Source organism: Lepisma saccharinum, chromosome 20 (genome assembly GCF_977018435.1).
Source record: "Lepisma saccharinum chromosome 20, izLepSacc3.1, whole genome shotgun sequence".
NCBI lineage: Eukaryota > Metazoa > Arthropoda > Insecta > Zygentoma > Lepismatidae > Lepisma > Lepisma saccharinum.
The window spans coordinates 9,766,623-9,791,179 of NC_139248.1; the positions used below are offsets into that span (position 1 = coordinate 9,766,623).

The 24,557-nt window shown below is 37.7% G+C and overlaps 1 protein-coding gene across 3 annotated transcripts in view; it reads right to left on the bottom strand.

Moving 5' to 3' along the window:
- Nucleotides 1–2,109: 2,109 nt before the first annotated feature.
- The window catches only part of Usp16-45 (ubiquitin specific protease 16/45), a 49,790-nt gene continuing 27,342 nt past the window's right edge, over nucleotides 2,110–24,557 (bottom strand). For 2 of the 3 annotated variants that reach the window (XM_083142094.1, XM_083142095.1), the window contains exons 10-14: nucleotides 23,934–24,129; nucleotides 21,656–22,402; nucleotides 18,873–19,057; nucleotides 5,605–5,703; nucleotides 2,110–2,435 (exon numbers count right to left, since the gene is read on the bottom strand). In XM_083142094.1, coding sequence (XP_082998220.1) covers nucleotides 2,220–2,435; nucleotides 5,605–5,703; nucleotides 18,873–19,057; nucleotides 21,656–22,402; nucleotides 23,934–24,129 — 1,443 coding nt within the window. In that variant the 3' untranslated portion in view covers nucleotides 2,110–2,219. The remainder of the gene's footprint in view (nucleotides 2,436–5,604; nucleotides 5,704–18,872; nucleotides 19,058–21,655; nucleotides 22,403–23,933; nucleotides 24,130–24,557) is intronic. The other variant, XM_083142097.1, reaches the window with a different exon arrangement.

Genomic DNA, 24,557 nt, shown 5'->3' on the forward strand with positions numbered 1-24,557 from the left:
ACTAATATATTGAAGCAAATTTACCATTTCAATTCTTGGGATTGGAATCGACCTACAGATAGTCTGTGTTGAGCCACTATCAAAAGATTAACTGACATCTTCTAGAAGTAGAGCAGCGATGAGACTCGATTTGACCTTCAAAAGCTTTTTGCCTCACGGACACGCAATTCACTTTTATTAAATGTTAGTGGATCTTGATGTTCTTAATCACAATTTATACAATGCCCTGTCTTTTCAGTGTACCATTGAACATATTTTTCTCACACATTTAAATGACACAAGGCATTTTTTTAAAGAATACATCACAATCAAGCGACAATCGGCCATTTTGAAATCATCCCCATGGAAAACTGGACAAAAATCAGCAATCGGAATATCCCATGGGACAATGGGAATACTTCATAGACCGAATGCAGATTGCGATTTTTGTCTACTTCCCACGGTTTAGCCTGAGGAGGGAGCACACGAATTCATGGTTCTATCTTCCCTTTCTTAAGCACCACATTAGAGAAAAAAAAAACACTCATAATACATTGGAAAATACAGTGTAACTTGTTCAACAGAAATGTCCAGAAAACAAGGACAATTGTTCCCTGATAAGTTTTATTGGCCACTTTGAGGTGTTTAACATTTAAAATAAAAATAAACCACCTCATTACAATAGCTAAATATCAATTGCACAGGAGATTCCCTTGAATCATAATTTTAGTGCTCTTAGATATTTCCCTGGTACCTCCTAAATATCAACAGTCTGCTCAGCTAATGAGAGAGAAAGGATAAGGATGCCAGCCACTTTCCAATTGCTTTATAATACCTTCTTGCAAAAAAAAAATGATGTTTGTGAAAACACTCATCTGCCTGTGTATCCAACACAGAGAGCTGCTCAACATTGTGCAAGGTACTGTAAATCAAATGTGGCCTAAATTCCTCATAAATTTACTGTTTCCTTTTGAAATTTGATGGTACTTTCCTCCAAGTGGAGAAAACCTAACAATTTCAAATCGAACATATAGAATCCTAAAATTCCTCCCTAGTTTCTTAATCCAATTTCCGATTTGTTGCATGGAGGCACAAAAAATAGGGGTGTGCAGGACATGGAATTTGGAAAATCCCAACTTTCTGGACAGGGAAAACTTAGCAGTTTGCTGAATAAGTTAAATTTTCATGACAGGAAATGTTTCCCCCATCAGACTTTTATTTATCCAAATTTAATGAAGAAATTACTTTCATGGAAAAACGACGACACTGGATACTTTATGACTTCTACCTTCACTTTGTTGAATTATACTCTTGCTGTAAAGTGTATGCTGAAATATACAGTGAAACCCCGATTTTAAGTTCCCATATTTTACATTTTCCTGCATTATACATTCAATCTTGATGTTCCCAACATAGCAAAATGTTACAAAATTTTCCTCGATTTTACATTTTCCCACATTTTAAGTCTTTTTCAGCTTGGTCCCCTGAAAAACGTAAAATCGAGGTTTCACTGTAATACCATTTTCATCATACTTGCAACTGTTTGTTCCATGGAATTCAACGTTAATTAAAACTATACCTTTTCCTTTATTTACTATTCAACATTTCAAAACAATCTTGTTAAAAACAACACAAACATCATGATAAAAAACACTAAGAGTTTGTCCAAACTTTTGATTCCATCTTGGAATAATCATCAGGGCTTGTTCAGAGAGCGAAGGGGACACGGTTGAGGTTTCGCTGATGCTACTCACTGTGTCTGCCAGAAGATGTTGTTGCGGTCTTGCAGTGTTGGTAAGCTCTTGTTTGTTGAGATTTATGGCTGAGGAAGATGGGTCTCAAAGTTTGACTGTGTTATACATTGATAAATAAAGATTACCTGATAAATTGTCTGAGATTATTTTGTTTTTTACAATTGCGTCCCTTTCGCCATCTCTCGACCAGCCTTGATGAAGATTTCGAGATGGAATCAAAAGCTTGGACAAACTCTTAGATGTTTTTAACAAGTATGTTGTTGGCACATAACTTGAGTGTCATATTTCAAAACAACGACCATTTGTGTCGAAGAGGTGTACTTCATATGCATCATGAAAAGGACTTCACAGAAATAAACAAGGCTATGTAAAACAATTCAAATATCATAATCTTGAAATTTATTTACAATTCCTTACTTGTTACATTATACAACACACAATTGCTTTCACAATATTTTTTTTATGTTTCAACCCAACATTTACAATTTACAAAATTCTTTCGTAAAATAACAAGTATGCTTGACTTCTTAAAACACGATCTTCCGACACTTCAGACACCTGTGAATCACTTACGTAGTACCATTTGCCAGAGGGAACTTCTACTTGAGCTGCTCCGTCAACGCAAAAGTTGAGTTTTGCCTTCTTATCCTCAGACAGCAGAAACTGCCACCTTGGACTATCTTTTGTTAATGGCTCTCTTACCTGAAAAAGGGAATCAATACCTTTAATTTATAACATATTTACAATTCAAAATAGGGATAAAAAACAATAACGATAAAAATGTCAAATTACTAAATTAACTAAACCCTACGGTGGATCAGCCCTTTGAGAGTAAAGGCGTGCCACGCGGCTTTTCAGTGTGTGGTGCATTAGCAGTGCATTAGTGTCCCATTGCTGCTGTTTTCTGAGATCGGAACCTGCTACTTCTTTACTTCGAGTAGCTCTGCAATTGTCCTCAATTTCTGTACGTATTTTAATATGAAATTGCTTAAATATGAAAAGGGGTGGCTTCCTTTGTGTTGCATCATTGCAGCAGGAAGTGGCTATCTTTTAATTGCTTATTTCATTACTGCTGCACAGGATGTAGGCTGTGATATATAGACTTTGAGAGAAGCGGAACTAAGCTCAAAAATGTTATGTTTCACCCCCCTCCTTTCAAGGAAGTTGTCTTCTTCCCCATCCTCTTTTACGGTCTTTCTAACTTTGTGGTTGACTGAATTGGGACTCACTCTAACCATTTTCAAACCTTACACAAACTGTCGGAGAAATGTTGTATACCAGGTAGTGTCAGATGTTTCATTGTATCTTTAGATTGCCTGATGAAGCCACCGGACAGGCGGTAAAATCGACCGCCAACAAAAGCTGCACACAAAAAATGAAACATGATCTCATTAGAATGAATTATCTATCTTTAGAGCTAGGTTTTGTTCATAGGAGAATATGGATGGTCTAAAGAGAAGCAGATAGACGGACAAATGCAGAACACAGGCAAAAGTGAAATATACAGGGTGAACAGAAACTATATGGACAAACTTCAGGAGGTGATTCCTGACAGGTAAAGGAACAAAAAAATTCATATCAACATATGTCCGGAAATGGACGGTGAGTCTGTAATAAAGCAATTAGTACTGGTACACATTACATGGCACGACTTTCATCCATGTTACAACAGGTGCTCAAAGTGGCCTCCATGGGATGAAATGCAAGCGTCAACACGTCGAATCATGGATTGCCTCACTCTTTCGAATGTTCCAGTCTTTATCCGAATAGCATCACAGGCTACACGGACACGCTGTTCAAGGGTCTGCACATGAGGAAGTTGTTCAGTGTACACAAATACACAACACTTTTCAGATGCCCCCACAGTATAAAAATGAAGGGGGTTAAGTTCGGTGATGGAGCGGGCCATGCCACAGGGCCTTCTCGTCCGATCCATCTTCTGGGAAAGATGTTGTCGAGTTGTTGACAAACAATAATGCGAAAGTGGGCTGGAGCTCCATCATGCATCAGCCACATTACTTGTTGTATTGCCAGAGGCACATTCTGAAGCAAATGAGGCAGAGTGTTCTGCAGGAAATCCAGATACATCTGTCCGTTAAGGTGTTGGGGAAGAACAACAAATGTTCAAAGTAGGTTGTCGCCAATAATCCCTGCACATACATTGATGCTGAACCGTTGCTGATGACATTTCCCGAGGATTGGCTGTAGCCCACAGATGACGATTGTGTAGGTTGACGATACCATCTCTACCAAAGGCCGCTTCATCGTTGAAAAGGACTGACGACAGAAATCCCAATATGGTGATGGCCTGTTGCAAAAACCAGCGACAAAACCGTTCCCTTGGAGGAAAATCCGCTTGATAATCCCTGCACACGTTGCAGGTGATAGGGATAGTAGCAGTTTTCATATAGGATACACAACACCGTTGCTTAACTTACATCATGCGGGCGGGCCTCTCGACAGTTTCCATCTGCTTGACCGTATACGAAGACCATCTCGGCTTGTTCCTGGTATGAATAACTGACCATGGTGCTTCGACGTAGCTCCAATCACACAATCTCCAACACAAAAAACCACACTGTGAGTGTTGTTATGAGAGGATGATGTCATTCTTCAGTGCCATCTACCATGTCAAATATACATTTCCGGACATATGTTGATATGAACTTTTTCTTCCTTTACCTGTCAGGAATCACCTCCTGAAGTTTGTCCCTACAGTTTCTGTTCACCCTGTATAAGTCGAAAATGGCCAAACATGCATGGAATAAATTCCGTGGATCAGCGTAACAGTCCTACACAAACCAAGTTGGAGATTATGGAGAATCAAAGAAAAAGTCTTAGTAGTCAAGGTCGAAAACCCTATAAATCATCCCAGAGTACAATTCAAGCAAGCCTCCTCAGAAAATAGAGCTAGTACCAGCTGCCAGCGTGAGATGGAGTAGGAAGCAGTGACAGGGCGCACTGCTTTGCTTTTACCTTCAATTTTTAAACCAAATTACCTTCCCATGTTTTTAAACTGAACTCCTGCAGAAGCCACACGATGTGGAGAAAACTAGAGTAAAACAGTAAGTGCATGCCAAAACTAGACTTTAGTTACTTAGGCAAGCACCACGCTGGTTCCGACATGACATAATGCGAAGCAACATGACGGGACACAATGAGTCATTTTGTTTCTTAGCTTAAATCTGATTACAAATTTTGCCCATGTATGCAATAGGTCTTTTATAATTTTGGAAGCAGGTAATGATGCATGTAGAATTAACGTATCCATTTATATGATTTGAATTGAATCTATGTAATACTGCTACTACCCTTGCACTGCGGCATTGTCTATTGCAGTGGCCACAGGAACTATTCAAAATTCTAATAGGATTTTTTCTCCCCCGTTTATGTTTTGTGGCTGAAGTGAATGGACTCATGCTGTTTTGTCGCAAGCCGCTCTACATATCAAATTCAACAGACCTTCGTTGTTTTTTTTGCAAATCATCGCAACATGACTCCAGTCAAATGCTTCTTCCAGTGTGCGGCCATCCATAAGAGACTAACGCTAAACCTTCACCGAGACAGTTTGCAACAAAAATGACTCGTCGTGTCATATTGTGTTGGATCTGGTGTGCAGCTGGCATGTGATGTAATGCCTTATCAAATAGAAATTTCTTTATCTGAAGTTGAGAGAAGAGGTGCTATCTTGAAACTTAGTGTTAGAATTAGTTAAAACCACTAGACAATGTCCAATTAACATTGCAAGCTAAGTGATAACTTTTATGGTGTATATGCTTAATCAAACGAAACACACACTATCATATATCAATGTTAGGGTAACAAATCCAAAGCTTTACTCTCACCTTAACATCCAAAGCTTTACTCTCACCTTAACATAAGCAACGTAGTGTCCACCATATAAATTTCCACTATGCTCCACCACACCATACAATGAGTATAGGATCTTCACTCCTTCAGTACTCTCCTCCTGTCAATGACACAAGCATTCATATTTGAAATATGTTACAATGGCACATGTGTGAAAAAATATGTGATTCTGTAATTAAATTGAGCATATCTACGAAAAAAGTCCATGCATGTAGGCAAAAGATGATTATTAATAGCAGATAATAGAACAGTGCCTTGTTGATAATTTTATGAATACTATGATTTTATTATTGCTTATATGAATTGTAAGGCTACAAGACAAGCACTATTCCTCAGCAAACAAATAAATTATAATTAACATGGTCAAGCAATTATTACAGTCATGCACGGGAGATCAAGGAGGAGGGGTGGATGGGAGAATATTCCCTCTTCCAACTTGTCTAAAACTATTATAACTAAGCTACTAATTAGCGTAACAGTAAGTGGGAATTTCTTTCAATTCCATGTGTAAAAGATAGATAAGATACATATTTTGATTGATTGATTTGGTGTTTTAAGTCCACTTTATGCACAGTAAGGATAATCGGGACTGGACATACAGTTTAAAGTCGGTTCCAAACCACTATGTGCCTCCACCAGGTATCGAACCCGGGATTCCTTTATTACAAGTCAACGATGCTACCACTGTGCCATCGGGGAGGTCTCATGTGTAAAAGATAGGAATGAAATTGTTGACAATAGTACTGATACAAATAGATGATATTCTACCAATACAATGCGAGGTTGTGGACCTTCACAATGTTGTAATCACAGAGTCAAGGGTTTGATACCTGGTTCGATGCCACTAGTCCAGTTGTGATTACCCTATCTGTGCAAAAAAATATTAAAAACTCACAATAAGAAGTTGTGCATGTTCCTTGAGGAACAGGAATGGTTGTAACTGGATGACCAGAATGGGATTTTAGCAGTGTTGTTGATTTATTTTAATAAATCATGATTTTTTTTTACCAAAACTACTATTTCATTATATTTATCACATTTTCAATATATAATGATCATATAAAATTTAAAACTTGTCATGTACTACGTAATGTCCTTTACAAGAAATCTCACCTAGACTGCCATATTCTAAAACAAAGTTCAATGAATGGGCATCAGTAAAAGGTAACAACTTTAGAAAATGAAGTTTAATAGTTATATGAAATCTGACTAACTGTTTAGTTATAAGTAAATGTGTCTGTACATATGTAATTAGAAATTTCACAGTTTGAAGCAAATGCTCCTTTACAAGTCCTGAACTGCAAATTAATTGGTTGAGTACACATAGGCATGCGCAAACACTGTGATTAGGGGGGGGGGGGCAAAGCCTTGATGAAAGTTCGGTCGGGAAAGAAAAATCTCATTTTATCTCACTCTTTTAGTTTTAAATACATTCATGGGTATGTGTGTGTTTATATAGAACATATTATTTAATTACATTACATAATCAATTCATCCGCCCCATAACAAACCTAATGCAAAAATTATATAAATTGTCTTTTGTAAAAAGTGCATGCTGCTTTTCCTCTAAACGAAACTGTTATAGCAGGAACTGTCTGAAGTACTTAGTTGTTCTTACTTGTTCACCTGGTAATTCACAATGCATTACAGAAAAGGAAGAAAATGCGAGCGAAGCGATCTAGAAAATTTTTTAATCCAAATTTATATAAATTGAAAACCGTATTGATTTAATAGCACGCGAAAGAAATCATGGGATGCCATGGCATTCTTGTTTACAACTTTCCTCATTCAGATCGTTCGACATAGATGGACAACTCTCGCAGCCCCCTAGCTACTACTGCTCTGAACTTGACAAGAATGTAAGAAGAGCAGATATTGCGAGCGAAGCGAATTACGAAATGAATTTTTATTTGTAAAAAATTGCCCCTCTGTGCTCCCCTGCAGGTGCTCCTGGCCATCTGGAAGGAATAATGCAAGAAAGACGTGAAAACTAATTTCATCTTCAGTATTCTTTTGTTTTTCTACTCTTACATTCTGCTAGACTTGCATTCTTTTACTTCAATGTTTGCCCCACCCCTAGAAATGATTTCCATCCAAGGTTGGAAATGCAATGCCCCCCTGCCCCCTTGTGGTTGTGCCACTGAACGCCCTTCTCCCGTAGTTGCTTCGAACTTTCATCGGCTTGAAAATACTTCAATTTCATTAAGAGTATAATATTGTTAATAACAGCAATGATATTACTCTACACTAAATTTCTAAGTGAAAGTTAAATGGAATGTCTGGAAGGGGGAGCAAGGAAGACCACATCTCCCCCTTCGAAAACGAATGTCAACCTAAAAGTATATATATATTTTGATTTCAGCCATAGTAATTTACAGTAATTATAATTATTATGTGATAATTTCAAATTGAAGAGGTGCTTTTTGAGGGGACAACACTATTATCAGGGTAATATGCCCCATGGAAAAATACCTTGTTTGACCCTTCGTGGAAAAAATATGCGAATATCCGTGATTAGGGGGGGGGGGGGGGGCAACAGCTGAAATTGTGCTGAAATTGGGAGTACAGGTTCAGAAGAAGAATATTTCATATTTGTGCTTCTTATGCCCAGATGAACTTTGTCATCTGTTAAAATATTCCTGAAGTACACAGGATTCATTAATAATGTTTGTCAGGATGCGAATTGGAGTTCTAGCGAGAGCCATACGTTTATGGAAGTTTGCTTCTTTTCCCAAACCTTCTTCCACCAGTTTCCATTGAATTTTTTCCAAATACACAGTGGCATATCCAAATATTGCAAGTCACTTTGCAATTTTTTTAAGGCTAGACCTATATTCGTCAGGTTCTGTAACATTTCTTCAGTACAACGCTTAATGGGTGTATCCATTTATGGTTTGGTCAGTGAAAAAAGTAGGCATATCTCTTGGCATTAAAAAGAAAAATTCTTATGAAGTGGATAGAATGTAGAAAAAGAAAATTAAGATTTTTTTTGTTTGTTGGGTGACTTGAGTCAAAGTATTAAATTCTAGTTGCTATTAAATTGGATTCCAGGTTGGAATTTCCCAAGGGATCTCCATGCATAAGCAGCTCTGGGGCTCACCTATCCTCTCATCAATAAATAACCCTGGGGAGTAAAAGCACCCAGAGTGCAGTGCCAATCACATCACCTCCACTAGAGCTGATATCAAGAATGTGCAGATCCCTATCCCTTCACCCCCTATGTGCCTTCACACTTCAGTGCAAGCACAGGAGATAACTTTACTTTTTATTAAATGGATTTGGATTGGTGCAAACATAATTTAAAATTTATTGAAGCTGTTGATCTGGAGCAATTTTAAAAAAATATACCGTAGTCTTTAGTTACAACATGCAAAGTAAATAAAAGTATTTTACAAATGTTTAAAACTCAATGTCTGTGTTGTAAAACCTACTTTTTAAAACAATAATTTGGAATGGTGCAAATATAATATAAGGTACTCAATAAGTTTTAATGTGTACTTAGTGACATAAATGTTACAGACCCTCCACATTTCAACAAAATAATGAAATTAAGACTACCTGCTGCATTGGTATATTTTTAATACTTGACATGTTGGATCATTAAAAAGTTTGATCTTTCACAAAAAAAAGTTCTTAAAATATCAAATTAATCAAAAAATTATAATTTTTTTTATGATTTAATCAGCGATTAAATCATTTCCAACTCTGGTTTTTAGTTTGGAAAAACTGCATATTTAGTAATTTACAAAATATGATACATGAATATGTTCATTGTGTCGCCCCTGTCAACACATGATTTTTCAAGCAAAAAACTATTCAATCTGTATTATATTAATCTATGTTGGAATCTTTTCTTTAAAAATGTGTTATTGTTAATGGGTAATGAATTGTTTAACTTAAATGTTGAAACTATAGAAATATTAAACAACTATGTAATAACCATGGTAAATTGTAAACAACAATATGATATAAAAGAGCTAGACTTTTGTAGGTCTACGGGACATTCTCCTGGTTGCCGAAAGGTTGATGGTTCAGGGGACGTTGGGGAATATCTTGCTTCAATCTTCGGATTGGCTGGTGTACTTGTACTCCATTTTGGCGGATATTCACAAACCCAACTCTGAATAAGGTGTTCTCCTGCATCATCAAAAGACCAGGGTTATAAACTTCGGTATAACTAATAGGTTTAGGCCTACAAGTTATACCTGGTGAATTGTCTGTTTGGAAAAGTATTTGTATAACATCGAAAGTTCAAATAAATCTTCGAGTAAAAGATCTTAAGGATCTTTCATTTCAACCTGTATAGGTGATAATTAAAATTAAATCCTACACCACAGACCTCGCAAGGGCTTGGTCCTACTAACCCTTAGAAGCCTTTGAGAAGTCCGATAAAAGGGTTATAACAAGACTAACATAAAGCCCTAAAGGCAGAAGGTGCGTGTCAGTGATTTTTGGCGACCGTGACCAGGACCATCGAAGCAACCACCTGTGGATCTTCGTGGCCCAGCAGAAGAAGAAGAAGCCTGTTCCAGAAACAGAAGAAGAAGCCTGTTCCAGAAACAGAAGAAGTCTGTTCCAGAAACAGAAGAAGAAGCCTATTCCAGAAACAAAAGAAGCAAAGATGATAGGTTCCCAGAGACCTTTGACCAGACAGCAAAAGGAGAGGCTTGTTTGCTGTACGAATGAAGAAAAGAAGGAGGAAACCTTATTGCCATGCTCCGGCTGCAACAGATACGTTCATGAAAGTTGCGCACATAAAACCCCAGGATCTGACGTAGCAGCGAAGGTAGACGTTAAATGTAGACAGTGTGTGGAAAAACAAGTTACGCCAACCCCAACAGATGATAGTTGGAAGGAAATGATGATCTCCTTTATGACTGATTTCAAGGAAGAAAATGACCAAAAGTTCGCACGTTTGGTTGAAACCTTGGGTGAAAGAGATGCTGAACAGAAAGCAGAAAGAGAAATGAGTGACCAAAAGTTCGCATGTTTGGTTGAAACCTTGGGTGAAAGAGATGCTGAACAGAAAGCAGAAAGAGAAATGAGTGACCAAAAGTTCGCACGTTTGGTTGAAACCTTGGGTGAAAGAGATGCTGAACAGAAAGCAGAAAGAGAAAGAGAACGAGAAATAAGTGACCAAAAGTTCGCACGTTTGATTGAAACCTTGGGTGAAAGAGATACCGAACAGAAAGCAGAAAGAGAAAAGGAACGAGAAATGAGTAAGAAAATGTTTGAAGATTTTAAAATAAATCTAGGAAAAGAAATATCCGAAGCGATAGCTGAAATCAGAAAAGAGAGAGACGAAAAATATGAAGAACTAGTGGAAAGAAGGAGAGAAGATAGGCAGATAGATGATGACCGTTTTAAACAGCTACAAGAAAGTCTCAACCAAGAAATAAAGAATCGAGAGGACAAGGATAATGAAAACTGCGGTTTACTAACCGAGCTGAAGGAAAGTCAGAGGGAAATATCCGTAAATTTGGAAAGTGAAATAAGAAAAACGAATGAGGTCCAAACACAACAAGTGGAAATTATAAAAACGATAAACTCAAAGTTGGAGAACTTACAGCTAGGCAAAGAGAATAGGAATGAAGAGATGGAAACTCTGCCAAAGAAGATATGTGTAAGAACCTCTTGCTCCTCTCATTCTTCCAGTTCCGAATCTCCCGAACATTCTGAGCCATGCCAAAGAAAGAAACGAAAAAGGAGTGGCGGAACGAGACGAACTAGAGACTACGCTACGGAAAAAATGGTTGAAGATAATTCCTACTTAAACCATTCATCCAATCGGATTCTCCGAATGTCTGACGTCAATTCCCTCACCAAGTTTAATGGAGAAATAAATTCAGTATCTGCTGAGAGGTACCTGGAAGAGATAAATACTTATATGGATTTAATGAAAATGCCCATGATGTATCGACTAAAAGTCCTCCCTTCGCTGATGGTGGGTAAAGCCAAGGCTTGGTTTATGGCAAACGAAAAAAGATGGAAAACTTTTGAACATTTCCGCTCTGCATTTAGGAAGCAATACGCATCGCCTGAAGCAAAACAGAGGGAAATGAATACCCTGAGGAATAAACATTATAGCAAAGGTGCAGGGTTATCATTGGAAGAATATTGCTGGAAGGTATATGCAGCATACTGCAATCTGACGGAAACCATCAACCAATCAGAAGTGCTGAACTTAATCATTGGCCAATTACCTTCACGAGTGCGACAACTGGTACTAACTCGAGATCCCGCCAACATAGACCAACTCACGAATTTCCTGGGAAAGTTCGAAGCGTCTGAACAAATGGAAGGATGGAAAGCCGATCACCAACGAACTGATGAACGGAGAAATCCTCAACCTCGAATAAGGAATCTAGAGCTATCCAGGAGGAATGGAGGAGAAGAAGATAAGAGGCCCACACCGATCAACCAAAGGTTGAATGGAAATCTAAGGTTCCAAAGGAAGGATGCCGATAGAAGGACGTTCTGCAATAAGAATCAGAATCAAAGAAACTGGAACCAGTCTCGTAAGAAAGAATGTGGAACACAGACTGACGAAAGTCCAGAAGACTGTGTTTTGAACCCTAGAGCATCTGTATGGGAAATTCCTTCCACTATTAAAGCACCTTCTTGGGAAATCCCCTCTACCAGTCGAACAAATTTAAACCTGAGGTCGTTGTAGATGAAGCTCTCCCTTCTACAACGCGACACAATCTTGATGTTTGTGAGAGCGAAGAGGATAAATTTATTACCAATGAAAAATTAGATGTTTTGTATCTGGATCTAAATTCTTGTTCAAATTCTAAAGAGGAGAATTTGTTTAATGTTTTCGAAGTAACTGGGAATTGCAGCAAGAAGCCAGAAATTCAAATAGAAGTTTTGGGATTAAAAATAAGATGTACTTTGGATACAGGAAGTGAATGCACAGTAATGAATTATAATGTTTGGGTAAAGCTCCGAGAGATATTACCAGGCTTGAAACTGCAAAGATGTCCAGGAATAAGGTTAAAGGATTTTGTTGGACATGAGAGGTCCCGTATTGTAGGATGCCGAACCATTCTTTTTGAAATTGCAGGACACATGTTTGAAGATCAAGTCTACGTAGTGAAGAATTTAGAGGCAGATTTGTTATTTGGATATCCCTTCTTCAAGAGATATAGAGTCAATTTGGATGCAGGTGCCAATAAATTATATTTAACGGTGAAGGGACAAGTCGTTGAAGAAAGTTTGATTCCAGATGACCAAGAAGATAGTTTTGAAGCAATTAATGGTAAGACTTCGCGTGTTAAACTATCGATGGCTGAAAGGGAATCGCATTCAGACAATAGGTCTGCCGCCGAGGAAGATATAAGAAAGAAGGTTTTCGCTCCAGGGTTGCTGAATCAAGAAGATGAGGAGAAACTACACTGCCCATTATTTTCTGACAAACAGGGACTTGTAAATACTTCAATCTGCAAGATAAGTGCAGAACAACCTGTATTTCCTTTACAAAATCCATCTCCCATTCCAAAAGAGAAGAATCTAGAAGAAGACCTAAATGGATGGAAGACCTGGCTAATTGACGTCAAGAAGTTTTACGAAGGAGTGTGTTAAACAATATGTAAAACCATTTCCTGTTTTCTCCAGAAGCTACATGCAAATGAAGAATGAAGTCCAAGAAGACGATCCCAAATGAAACATCGCCTCACATCATGAAGAAGAAGAAGTGAAAGAAAAATGAAAATATACAAAAAGGAGAAAAAGTTATAAAACAAAATTAAATAACGTTCACTTATATTTAATTTTATTTTCTTCTGGGGGAACGCTATGTGTCGCCCCTGTCAACACATGATTTTTCAAGCAAAAAACTATTCAATCTGTATTATATTAATCTATGTTGGAATCTTTTCTTTAAAAATGTGTTATTGTTAATGGGTAATGAATTGTTTAACTTAAATGTTGAAACTATAGAAATATTAAACAACTATGTAATAACCATGGTAAATTGTAAACAACAATATGATATAAAAGAGCTAGACTTTTGTAGGTCTACTGGACATTCTCCTGGTTGCCGAAAGGTTGATGGTTCAGGGGACGTTGGGGAATATCTTGCTTCAATCTTCGGATTGGCTGGTGTACTTGTACTCCATTTTGGCGGATATTCACAAACCCAACTCTGAATAAGGTGTTCTCCTGCATCATCAAAAGACCAGGGTTATAAACTTCGGTATAACTAATAGGTTTAGGCCTACAAGTTATACCTGGTGAATTGTCTGTTTGGAAAAGTATTTGTATAACATCGAAAGTTCAAATAAATCTTCGAGTAAAAGATCTTAAGGATCTTTCATTTCAACCTGTATAGGTGATAATTAAAATTAAATCCTACACCACAGACCTCGCAAGGGCTTGGTCCTACTAACCCTTAGAAGCCTCTGAGAAGTCCGATAAAAGGGTTATAACAAGACTAACATAAAGCCCTAAAGGCAGAAGGTGCGTGTCATCATATTCATTAAAAAATAACAAAATTCAACAATGAACCTATATCAGTTGACAGCGATAAAGAGTATCACATATTTTAGGGATGTACCGAAGCCGATTACCGATGTACGAATATCGGCCGAAATTGACACATCGGCTTCGGCATCGGCAAAAGTCCGATATTTAAACCGGTACCGATTATACTAGAGTTTTACCTTCAAATAAGTTTTATATTTTAATTTTGTAAGATTTATTAAAAATTAGGTTAAATTGAGATAAATCCAAGACTGTAGTTATAATGTTCACATAAACAACAGAAAACCAACTGAAGTACAATACCGGTGATGAACGAATTAAAAAAAAAAACATACCGACTTGCTTCCGAGAGCTTCTGTGTACAGTTCTTTCTTCCATTTTATTATGATTAATGTGTTTTAGGTTGGATAATCAGCAAATGTTAAGCCAAATTATATTTGCATCGACAACTAAAATATATTTATTATTATTTGAATGATATAATCTCATTTTAACATACATTGCAACAGCACGTACGCCGTAAGAAGAAAAAGGTTAATACACAGGTTATAAAATGAAGTATGAACCTGTGTATGTAACCAGTGTTACTAACTCGAGTCAAGTTGTCATTGGTGCCAGATAAAGTGTAATATCGCCCCTCTTCTTGGTGTGTGCAGGATCCGGAAAAAACATTTCCCTTCCGATCTCGACTTCGGGATCCTGAGCAGTCAGAAAATACCGAAAGGTTGTTTTAAAAAGTCGTCAATTCTCGACATTTTCTGCATTGGAAATGTCTGGAACTTATCGGAAGTTGTTAGTTTTTAATTATTTCAGAAATGCAAAAATAATCACTTAAGGTGAAAATGACGTGTAGAATTCGAGATTTCCAGAGGTTCACAAAATTTCGTACATTTTCCCACTTAGTCAGGAAATTACGAATTTTTCCCGTCCCGACAAAAAAATAAAATTGTCCGGCACGCCTCTACTCCCCTACTATTCTCACATGCTTCATGTGATCCCTAATCAGCATTCAGTTGTGTGATTCCGAAAAATCGGTTAATTGATTTGAAAAGAGATCCCGATCACGATTTCGGGAAATAATTTCCCAACATTTTGGGATCCCGGAGTGTGAAATTGTCGAATTAAAAGGGGTTAATTCTCGATGCTTTCTTCACTTTGACTATCGGAAATTTCCTTAAATTAGTACGGATGTGTGGGATAGAAATGTTTTGATCGGAATGGCACTAGGACTTTTTTTTTTTTTTATCCTGACTAGGAATCTCAAATTGTAGGTGCCTTTTTCCTGTGAAGTGATTCTTTTTGCATTTCTGGAATGTTTCAAACACATACCAAGGAAAAAAATGGAGAATTAATCAGAGTTAAACATGACAAATTCGAATTTGCTCACAGCTCACGATCCTGGGAAGACGATATCAAAATGGGCAATATTTTCTCCGATCCCGGTATCAACTTTTCCGGATCCCGCACAGTCCTACAAATTAGTTTTTATATCAGAAGCTAGGGATATGCGGGATCCTGATAAATAGGAACCGGGAAGAACTTCGGAATAATACCAGATAGTCATGATTGAAAGTAGCTAATTATCGATGTTTTCGGCATTTTATTTGGGAAATTATGAGTTTTTCTCTTTTCGAAAGCGGTGACTTAAAAAAACATTTTCCATCGCTATTAAAAAAATTGTCTCGCACACACTTCATATTAACGAATGGTCGGGAAATCAGAAGTAAGGAATATTTTAAATGTGCAAGTTTTTGTTGGTATATGAGGGAAAAAAATGACAATTATATCAGCGACAGGAAGATATTGCGCGTTGAAAAAAAAATTCCGATGTGTTGGAAAATTATTATCCCTAATCGATCCTCATTCCGAAAAGAAAGTGAAAATTGTTTTACTTTTACCTTCTTGTTCTTATTGATGCACATTAAAGTAAGTAGTAATCTGTGCATGAAACAACGACGTAAGCGATAACGTTTTCTTTGTTGGTTGTGTTTTTTTTGAAGATTTACACCTGCAAATAGTTTGTAAAAAAGGTAATAATCCACGAAAACGATGAGTCGGCAAAGTGACGTGTGGAAATACTTCAAAATAAAAGAAGATGATCGTAGTAAAGCTATCTGCATAAATTGCCATAAAGTAATTTCACGTGGCGTCAAATCAACTAGAACTTACAGCACAACAAATTTATTGCAGCACATAAAAAGATGCACAAGTAAACCAATGCATAGTGTGTCTGAGCCTGAAAAATTTACTACGCTTAAGAAATTCGTATCTTCAAGCAAGGACACAACAACATCGCAAAGATCATCTCCAAATGAAACTACCGATCAAAGTTCTGCATGTCCTGAGGAATCTTCTGCTTCAACATGTAGTGAGGAAAATATCGTGTGCAGTGACAGTGTTTTATGCAGTTCAAGTGCCCCAAGCACGAGTAAATCAAAACAGATCACACTCAAGGAGTATGTACACAACACCAAGCCATACGCTACATCAGACCCACGATCTGTGGAAATTGATCGGAAAATACTAGAATTTATTTGTGTTGATGGGCAACCTTTCACAGTTGTAGAGGACATTGGTTTCAATAGACTTATTAATCATTTGGACCACAGATATCAGATGGTGTCAAGACAATCACTTCGGTACACCCATCTTCCAAGAGACTATGACAAGAGTCAAAGAGAAAGTCAAAACAATTCTCAAAGATGGAATGCATATTTCTGCTACAGCAGACTTGTGGAGTAGTTGCTCAGGGAGTGATTTTTTAAGTGTAACTTCTCATTTTATTGATAATTACTGGAAAATTAACCATGTAATCCTTGAAGTTTTGCCATTCCATGGCATCTCTCATACTGGTAGTGCAATTGCGAGTAATCTGAATGATGCATTTCATGCATGGGACATAGATGTTGAGTATCTTGTAACAGATAATGCACCAAACATGATCAGCGCTGTTCACAAACTAGAGATAGAGTCCGTCCCTTGCTTACAGCACACTCTTCAGCTGGTAGTAAACGAAACGTGTCTAAAACAAACTGCAGTTTCAAATATGTGCAAAGTTGCCAGGAGGATTGTAAGCCATTATCATTCCTCAGTCAAGGACTCAAAAATATTGCAAGAAGTGCAAGAGAGCCTGGGTCTACAAAACATAAACTTATTCAAGACGAACCAACTCTCTGGGATTCCACATTTTTGATGTTGGAACGCCAACTTGAACAAAGACTTGCCATTACTGTAGGGCAAAGCAAAATACGAAATTCACCTGCAGAATTGACTTCACAGGAATGGACACTAGCTGAAAACGTGGTGTCAGTTTTGCGCTACTTTCATGAGGCTACACTTTTCTTAAGCTCTGAAAAAGCTTCGATTGCTGATGTTATTCCCATGACAACATCAATTAGCCAAGCACTTGAAGCATTCAAACAGTGCAGAAACATGAAGGTCATGATGAGTGAAATGATGAATTCAATGAATTCTCGGTTTTCCCACTTGGAAGAAACAGACCATTATTTGGTTGCAACATGCTTGAATCCTAAATACAAAACAAGGTAGGTGTGATTTTTCTGCTGTCTCTTCATTATAAATTTAATTTTGTAAGCAATACCTGCGTTTATTTACATTTTACATATTTTTTAAATCATATTTTAAAAAGTGGAGAAAGTGGTCTGGAATACGTGGAATTTGATGCTAACTTATCACATTTTGTGGCTAAATATGCAGCTTATGTGTAGCTTCCACATCTTGATTCAAGTTTCAGTCTTTGTAAAACATTGAAATCTATATATTAAATTCAAAGATAAATTTTCTGATTAGTCCATTTGTGCACAAAGTGAATTTAAAAGAAAAATTCTGAATATAATTTACATTCAGTAAAATCAGTTTAATGCTATTAACGTTTGCATACATATATTTTTAATCATCAGAAGAGTAATCCTATTTTATTATTTCAGGCTGTTTTCATCTCCAGTAGCCGCCAACAGGGCAGTGCGTTGCCTGATAAATGAAATTGAAGGTTCCACTGAAAAGCAGCCTAGCATAGAAGCAGAAACCGTAAATACAAGTACACCAGCTGAAACTTCATCACTGTGGAGTTTTTGCGACAAGATTATTGCAAACTCGCATCCAGATGCGCAACCTACATCAAAGTCGGAAATTGAGAAGTACATTGCTGAACCCACCATTCCACGTGACCAGGATCCGCTATTGTACTGGAAATTGAAATATGAGTATCCGAACCTCAAGCAAGTGGCAAGGAAATATTTGAGCATACCTGCTGCATCAGTGTTTAGTGAAAGAGTGTTTAGTGTTGCTGGGCAGATTTGTGACAAGAAAAGAAATAGGTTACTTCCATAAGTGCTGCAAAAACTCGTGTTTTTAAAGTTGAATCTTCCAGAATTGAACTTCCATTATTAAGAACAGGAAGTCCTTTGCCTAATAAGAACTGCTTTTGTACTAATGCTAAATCTTTGAAAATACATATGTATGTGTATAATATGCAAATATAATTGTTTAAAGGAAATTTATTTTTGTCATGCTCAAAATAACATTCTATTTTCGTTAAATAGTCTTATGTATCAGAATCGGTTAAATATCGGCATCGGCAAATTTTCAGCTCCGTCACATCCCTAACATATTTACATTAGCTGTACATTGGTTTATTTGGAATTTGATTTACTTCGATGGGTCTGATCAAAAAGTAACAGAATACCAATTAAACAAATGCCTGGACTATGTATGTATTTGTAAATTTTTCAATATGAACTAATAATAATAATAATTTAGCCTTACCTGAGTCATAGCTGCACAAATAGGAGCCAGATCCAAGAGAAATGGGAAGGTGACATGACGAGAAACTTTACGAAACCTCGACCCCATCACCTCAAACCTCTTCAAATGAAGTGTCAATATTGCCGGTGGACAGCTGAGCAGGAGTTGCTTGGTGGAATTTGTGTACACTAATTTCTTCTTTTCTTCTGAAAGAATAAGAAAATCTTCTCAACAATCTTTAAATGTAAGAATTATGTTTTCTACAACTAATGCAGTCTCTGAAATGCCAAACTCTGTCTGTCACCTGTAATGTGAGAAAGCTTGCAACAGATGAGCGAGTTACGTGAGCAAGTGTGTGTAATAAGAATAGCAATAGAAAAAAGACTCATCCCATTTTTCGTACACATTTTTGAGGAAAAAGCTTTATCACTGAATTTATAATTAATTTACAGTATTTCAAATACAAAGTAATATGAAGATCTACTTTCAACAAATAACTTACCTAATATAACTAGGAAAGAATGCATTTTAATCATATTCGTCACATGCAAGAAAGCAAGAAAGAAATCATCTAATTCAGAACAGAAACTTTCCAGAAATGAAGGTAATCAAAAATTGGCTATCGGCATGTAAGATGCATTCTGTTTTTCAGACCTAATTTTAAAGGTAAAAAGTGTGTTTTATATGTCAGCAAATATGATACTAGCAAATTAATGCATTACAATAGAATACCAAATAGTTCTTTTGGCTTGTGGAAACTTGGCCTAAGTTCTGACTGCGTCATTTTGATATATTGTGATGCACATGCATCTTCGACATGAATCAGATTCTAGACATGGCTATAAGCATAAACATTTTCCGTGAACAAATGTTTTCCCATCGTGCTCCCATATGTCAACTTTAGTAGATTAGGCAGGTCTTATAATTACGCTCCTCCATGCTGACCACGTTACTATGCATTTTAAGTAAGTTATGATTGTCTTAGTATTCCCAGACTTCCATTCATTTCTGCACGTCTCTTTCCATGTGAAAAGATATCTTCTGAATGAAGCGAATTACAAGCACGATTACTTGCACAATCTAAACGCACGGATATGAAAATAAGCAGCTGGGCAGAATTGCACTGGTGCCAATTATGAGAAAAGCAAAGCAAGAGCAGAACAACAGTCGCTGATTCCACGCACTGTCTGACAATGTCAACCGGGCTGCGTTGCCTAGTTCGAGCGTCGGACCGACCTCTCTCTCTGGGCACTTTTGAGTCCCATTCAATACAGAGCTGGTGAGTGTGTGTGAACTTAAAGTTCCTTACAGGCCCCGGAAATGGAGTCCTATACACATCGGACTGCTCTTGATCCTCCAAACACATGGGGTTGAGCTCCGATGTGGCAACAGAACAACTTCTAATTTCATGGCTGTGTGTTTAGTAATTCTCACAACATAATTACTTGTAAGTAGAGCCACTTATTTATGGTGAATAAAAGATCATGATTTCGGTACAAAAACTGCCCTCACTTCAGGATCAAATGTGGTATTTAGTAAAATGCATTTCGGTGGTTGAATCGTGAATACAACCCTAGATTTGATTTAAAAACTATACTTATTACACATGAAGTTCCAGGACAGAAATGATTTGGACACGGGAATAGGATGGATGCAGAAAGACTACCAGTAAGAACTTATAATGTACAAGGAGTGCGAATAAGGCCAAGGATGAGACCAAGATGTCGGTGGAAAGAGCAGATAGTGGAGAGTGTTAGGAGAAGATGACAGGATTGGAACACCATGAGAAGAGAGGAATGGTGGAAGGCCAGAAGAAAATGGAGAGGCTTGTCTTCTATGCCAACCCAGCCAGAGGCAGGAAACGGTGATGGATGAGGAGGAGGACTTAATAGCAATGCTTAATGCTCTTTTAATAGCACATTCATGTTGTTGTCGGAGTATTAAGCTGATTTCAGTGTCAAGAAGTTAATTTTTGCTTCTCAAACATTTACAGCAGAATAAATCCATATTCCTTTAATTGCAAAACTCTCAGAATATTCTAGACTTCAGAAAGTGTCATGTTGATAAATAAACTCTAAATTTCGTGTTTACGAGATTATTTCACATTTTGAACTTCATTTTTCATCATTTCGTGACAAAACACGGTACCTCACACTTTTCAAAAACATGAAAAATGAACATTGCATGCCTCTACTTATATGTTAATACTTTATGTATCTTAAGACAAACAAAGTTGTTTCTCTGAACATCAAACTAACTTCCACTATGATATCTGGTATTCTAATTGCATTGCAGATACTTCTTTACAACTTGTAAATATTATTACACAATCAGAACCATGACTGAAAAATCTATTTCACATTTATGCAAAAGCTACATAAAAAATGTCTTTAATCAATTATAAGATTCCATCATAAATTTTTACTCATCTTGAAAGTAAAGTGAAAAGAGGAAATAGCAAAATTTGACATTTGTGCATATCCTGACTCCCAAAATACTTAAGTTGAAAAAAAAAAAAAAGGTAGAAGCTGACTTTCCATCAAAACTATATTACGTATTGTATACATGAAATTTTGTGTTTCTGTGTTGCGAATGGGGTAGTTTTTTTTTTTCGATTAATCACCATCACCGATGCCGTATCCTCAGTGAACAAAGGCAGTGAGCCCTCATAATTAATCGGAAAGAAACTATCCAATTCGCACCATGGAAAGATGAAAATTTACATATACACAATATAAAACCGCATTTGTCGCATCCACCATGAGTATTATGCATTATTCTTTTTGAGAGTTTAATGTACATACCAGGCCCGAGAGAAGAATTCTGCAGCTTCGTACAGTTTTCACACCCAACTCGATTGTTTCCAGCCAGAAGTTCAATAGCCGCAAACTGGTTGAGGCAAGAAAGAACGGAATATTCTCCAGGTTCACACTGGTATCTTGGAGAAAATGCTTTCATGTTCCATTTTCTGTTGGCCTCCCCTTCACAGTGAACCACATCGTTGACAAGTGAGCTATTTCCAACCCCATTCACATTATCACAAACTTCACCCGTATCGCTCTTCTCAATCACGACATTAGTGTTGTCACATTCTGCTGCATTTATTCTAGTTTCCTCTTCGGAATTAATTACAGCATTAGTTCCATCATCCTGTTCTTCATTATTGCTATCGACACCATTAACTACAACATTACTGACTTGACTATCAACCTCCCCATCTGTACATAACTCCTTATCAATTTCACCACTATTACCACTGCCCCCAGCACAATCGCTATCCCTGGATGTTCCAACACCTGCATCACCATTCGTCACGACAGTTTCCACGTCTTCCTCAGCACTGTCTTCTCGCATTAAACTCAACTCTGATATTCTTGATGCTAGTTCCATTGAAGACGAGTTGTTGACCGTCTCCGCGTCCACGTCTTCAACACCTGGGGATGCATTCGCTGCGGGACTAGAACCGTTCATTGAGCCGTATCCTGATTCAGATGCTTCGTTGAGTTTGCTCTCTTGTTCAACATTGTCCTCAACGTCAGCATCGCTGTGTTCTGAAATGACGACAAAAATAAATGAACTAGGGATACAATGATGCATATTCATGAATATTAGCTCAAATTGGAATACCGGAGCTGCTATCAGTCTACTGTTTAAATCAATTCCAAAAAAATTTAGGGTGACTCCACACCAAAGCAAGACATATTACTTGAGGATTTCATCAATCGAGTGAAGACTTGTCATTTTGGTGTGAAATCGATCCTGGCGAAATGGCAGTAAAGCAGCATAAGTGCACTATATGGGGAAAAAAATCCACAGTTTTTATATCGTAACAGGTTCCCCTGATTAGAGAAAAGTAGCAAGCCAAAAGCAATAACCTTCATCGTCGGCCGTTACTCTCTCAAGCATTCAAAAAATGCTAGGTCAGTATTAAATCAAGCCTCCTGGTTGATTGGAATTAAGTTGCTGATAAAATTGTATTAGGGAGCAATAACCAGGTGGTGGAAGAAAGGATAAGTTAGAGTGTAACGGGCAACGTGGGGTCTTTTGCTTTGGATCGAGGAACGAGAAACATCGGGGAGCTTGAGCGAGCCTGCATAGCACAATTCTAAGAGCCTTCTCCGAGGAACTCTTCATCATCGAGTAGACAGGTAACATCCTTCTCTAACCATGTAGATCTAAACTAGAAGATATAAACCCAAATTCTTAGTGTTGTGCCATTTCATGTGTGAAAAGTAACCTCTCGCCCATTACCATCAAGTTATCTGCCAAGGGCGAGTGATCACCAGCTGAGGATGAATGAATGACAAAGCTACATCACCCAAGCAAAATGGTTAAGATTCTTGGTAAGATCCCACGAACCTTGCAGGTCGTTACGATATTCACGCCTTGTTTGATTTTCTATCAAATAGTTACATCGTAATAACCATGTAAAGTTGTTGCATTATTTTTGACTTACCCTGAACATATCCAATGATCAGCGAGTACATTTTAATAAAAATGTTTCGTGTCTTGTTACATCACTAATTTATAACAATATTGTGTCACAAGCCGGTATTAAATGCTAAATCAGCAAACACCAGCCAAATCCCTGTTGACGAGAGGTCACCAAGGAGAGAGTGAAGCACGTGGGCAAGGCGAGCGGTTGGTCTAGTGTGCCTGTGTGAAAATTGGGCAGTGTCCAAAGTACACACTGTCAGCGGACCACATGGTGCCGCAATGCAACCCAGCCGTCGGATCAGAGCAGGTACAGTGATGACACTAATAATTTAAGTATCAGTGTTTAGTAGTTCAAATCTGGCTCAGGCAAATGACCTAAACGTAACAATTCGATTGCTTGAAAATTTTCTGATAAAAACACAATTTTTTTAAAAAAATTGTTTCAAGTCCACAGAACAATCGGGGCTGGACCTACAGTTTAAAGTGGGATATGAACCACTGTGCAATGTGCCTCCACCGGGTATCAAACCTGGGAGTCCTCGATTACAGGGTGATAACCTTACCATTACACCATCAGGGAGGCCCAAACTGCCATTATATCAACAAATTTATCAATTCCATCCATACTCCGAAATTTGAAATTACCTGATTCACATTCGTTCTTCGACGTTTCCATGGTAGCTCTGATCTGAGACACCATCCTTACATTCTTCTTCCCTTTCTTTGCCATCCGCCTCTCCTTCTTCAGCTGATATTTTGACGGCGGGCTCTCGACACTGTTGCCATGCATATCGAACGTTCCATCACTGGAAGCCTTTCGTCTCATTGCAGGTGGCTGAGGCTACAGAGAGAGAGAGAGAGAAAATTGAATTACAATCTTGCATTCTGTTCAATTTAAAGCAAGATGACTTACATGGACAGGCCATGTGGCACGAATGGAAGAGGAAAGAAGATTGATTGATTGATTTAGTTTATTTTACTTCGCGTTTTGTGCCTCTTGGCTAATTTGCAAAGATGGGGATGAGTGATGAATGGACATTCACAAACAACCAAGCCCGAGCAGGTTTCGAACCCAGGACCCTTGGCGTCGCAGCGAGATGTGCAAACCACTCGGCCACAGGGTCCGGCAAGAGGAAAGAAGAGTTTACAGCAGAGGTTCCCAAACATTTTTGCACCCTTAACAGCACCCTTAGTGTTTCAAGATTTTTCCACGTTGCCCAAGTCAGAATATAAACCTATCTAACACTTACAAATGCTGTTAGTGTGATT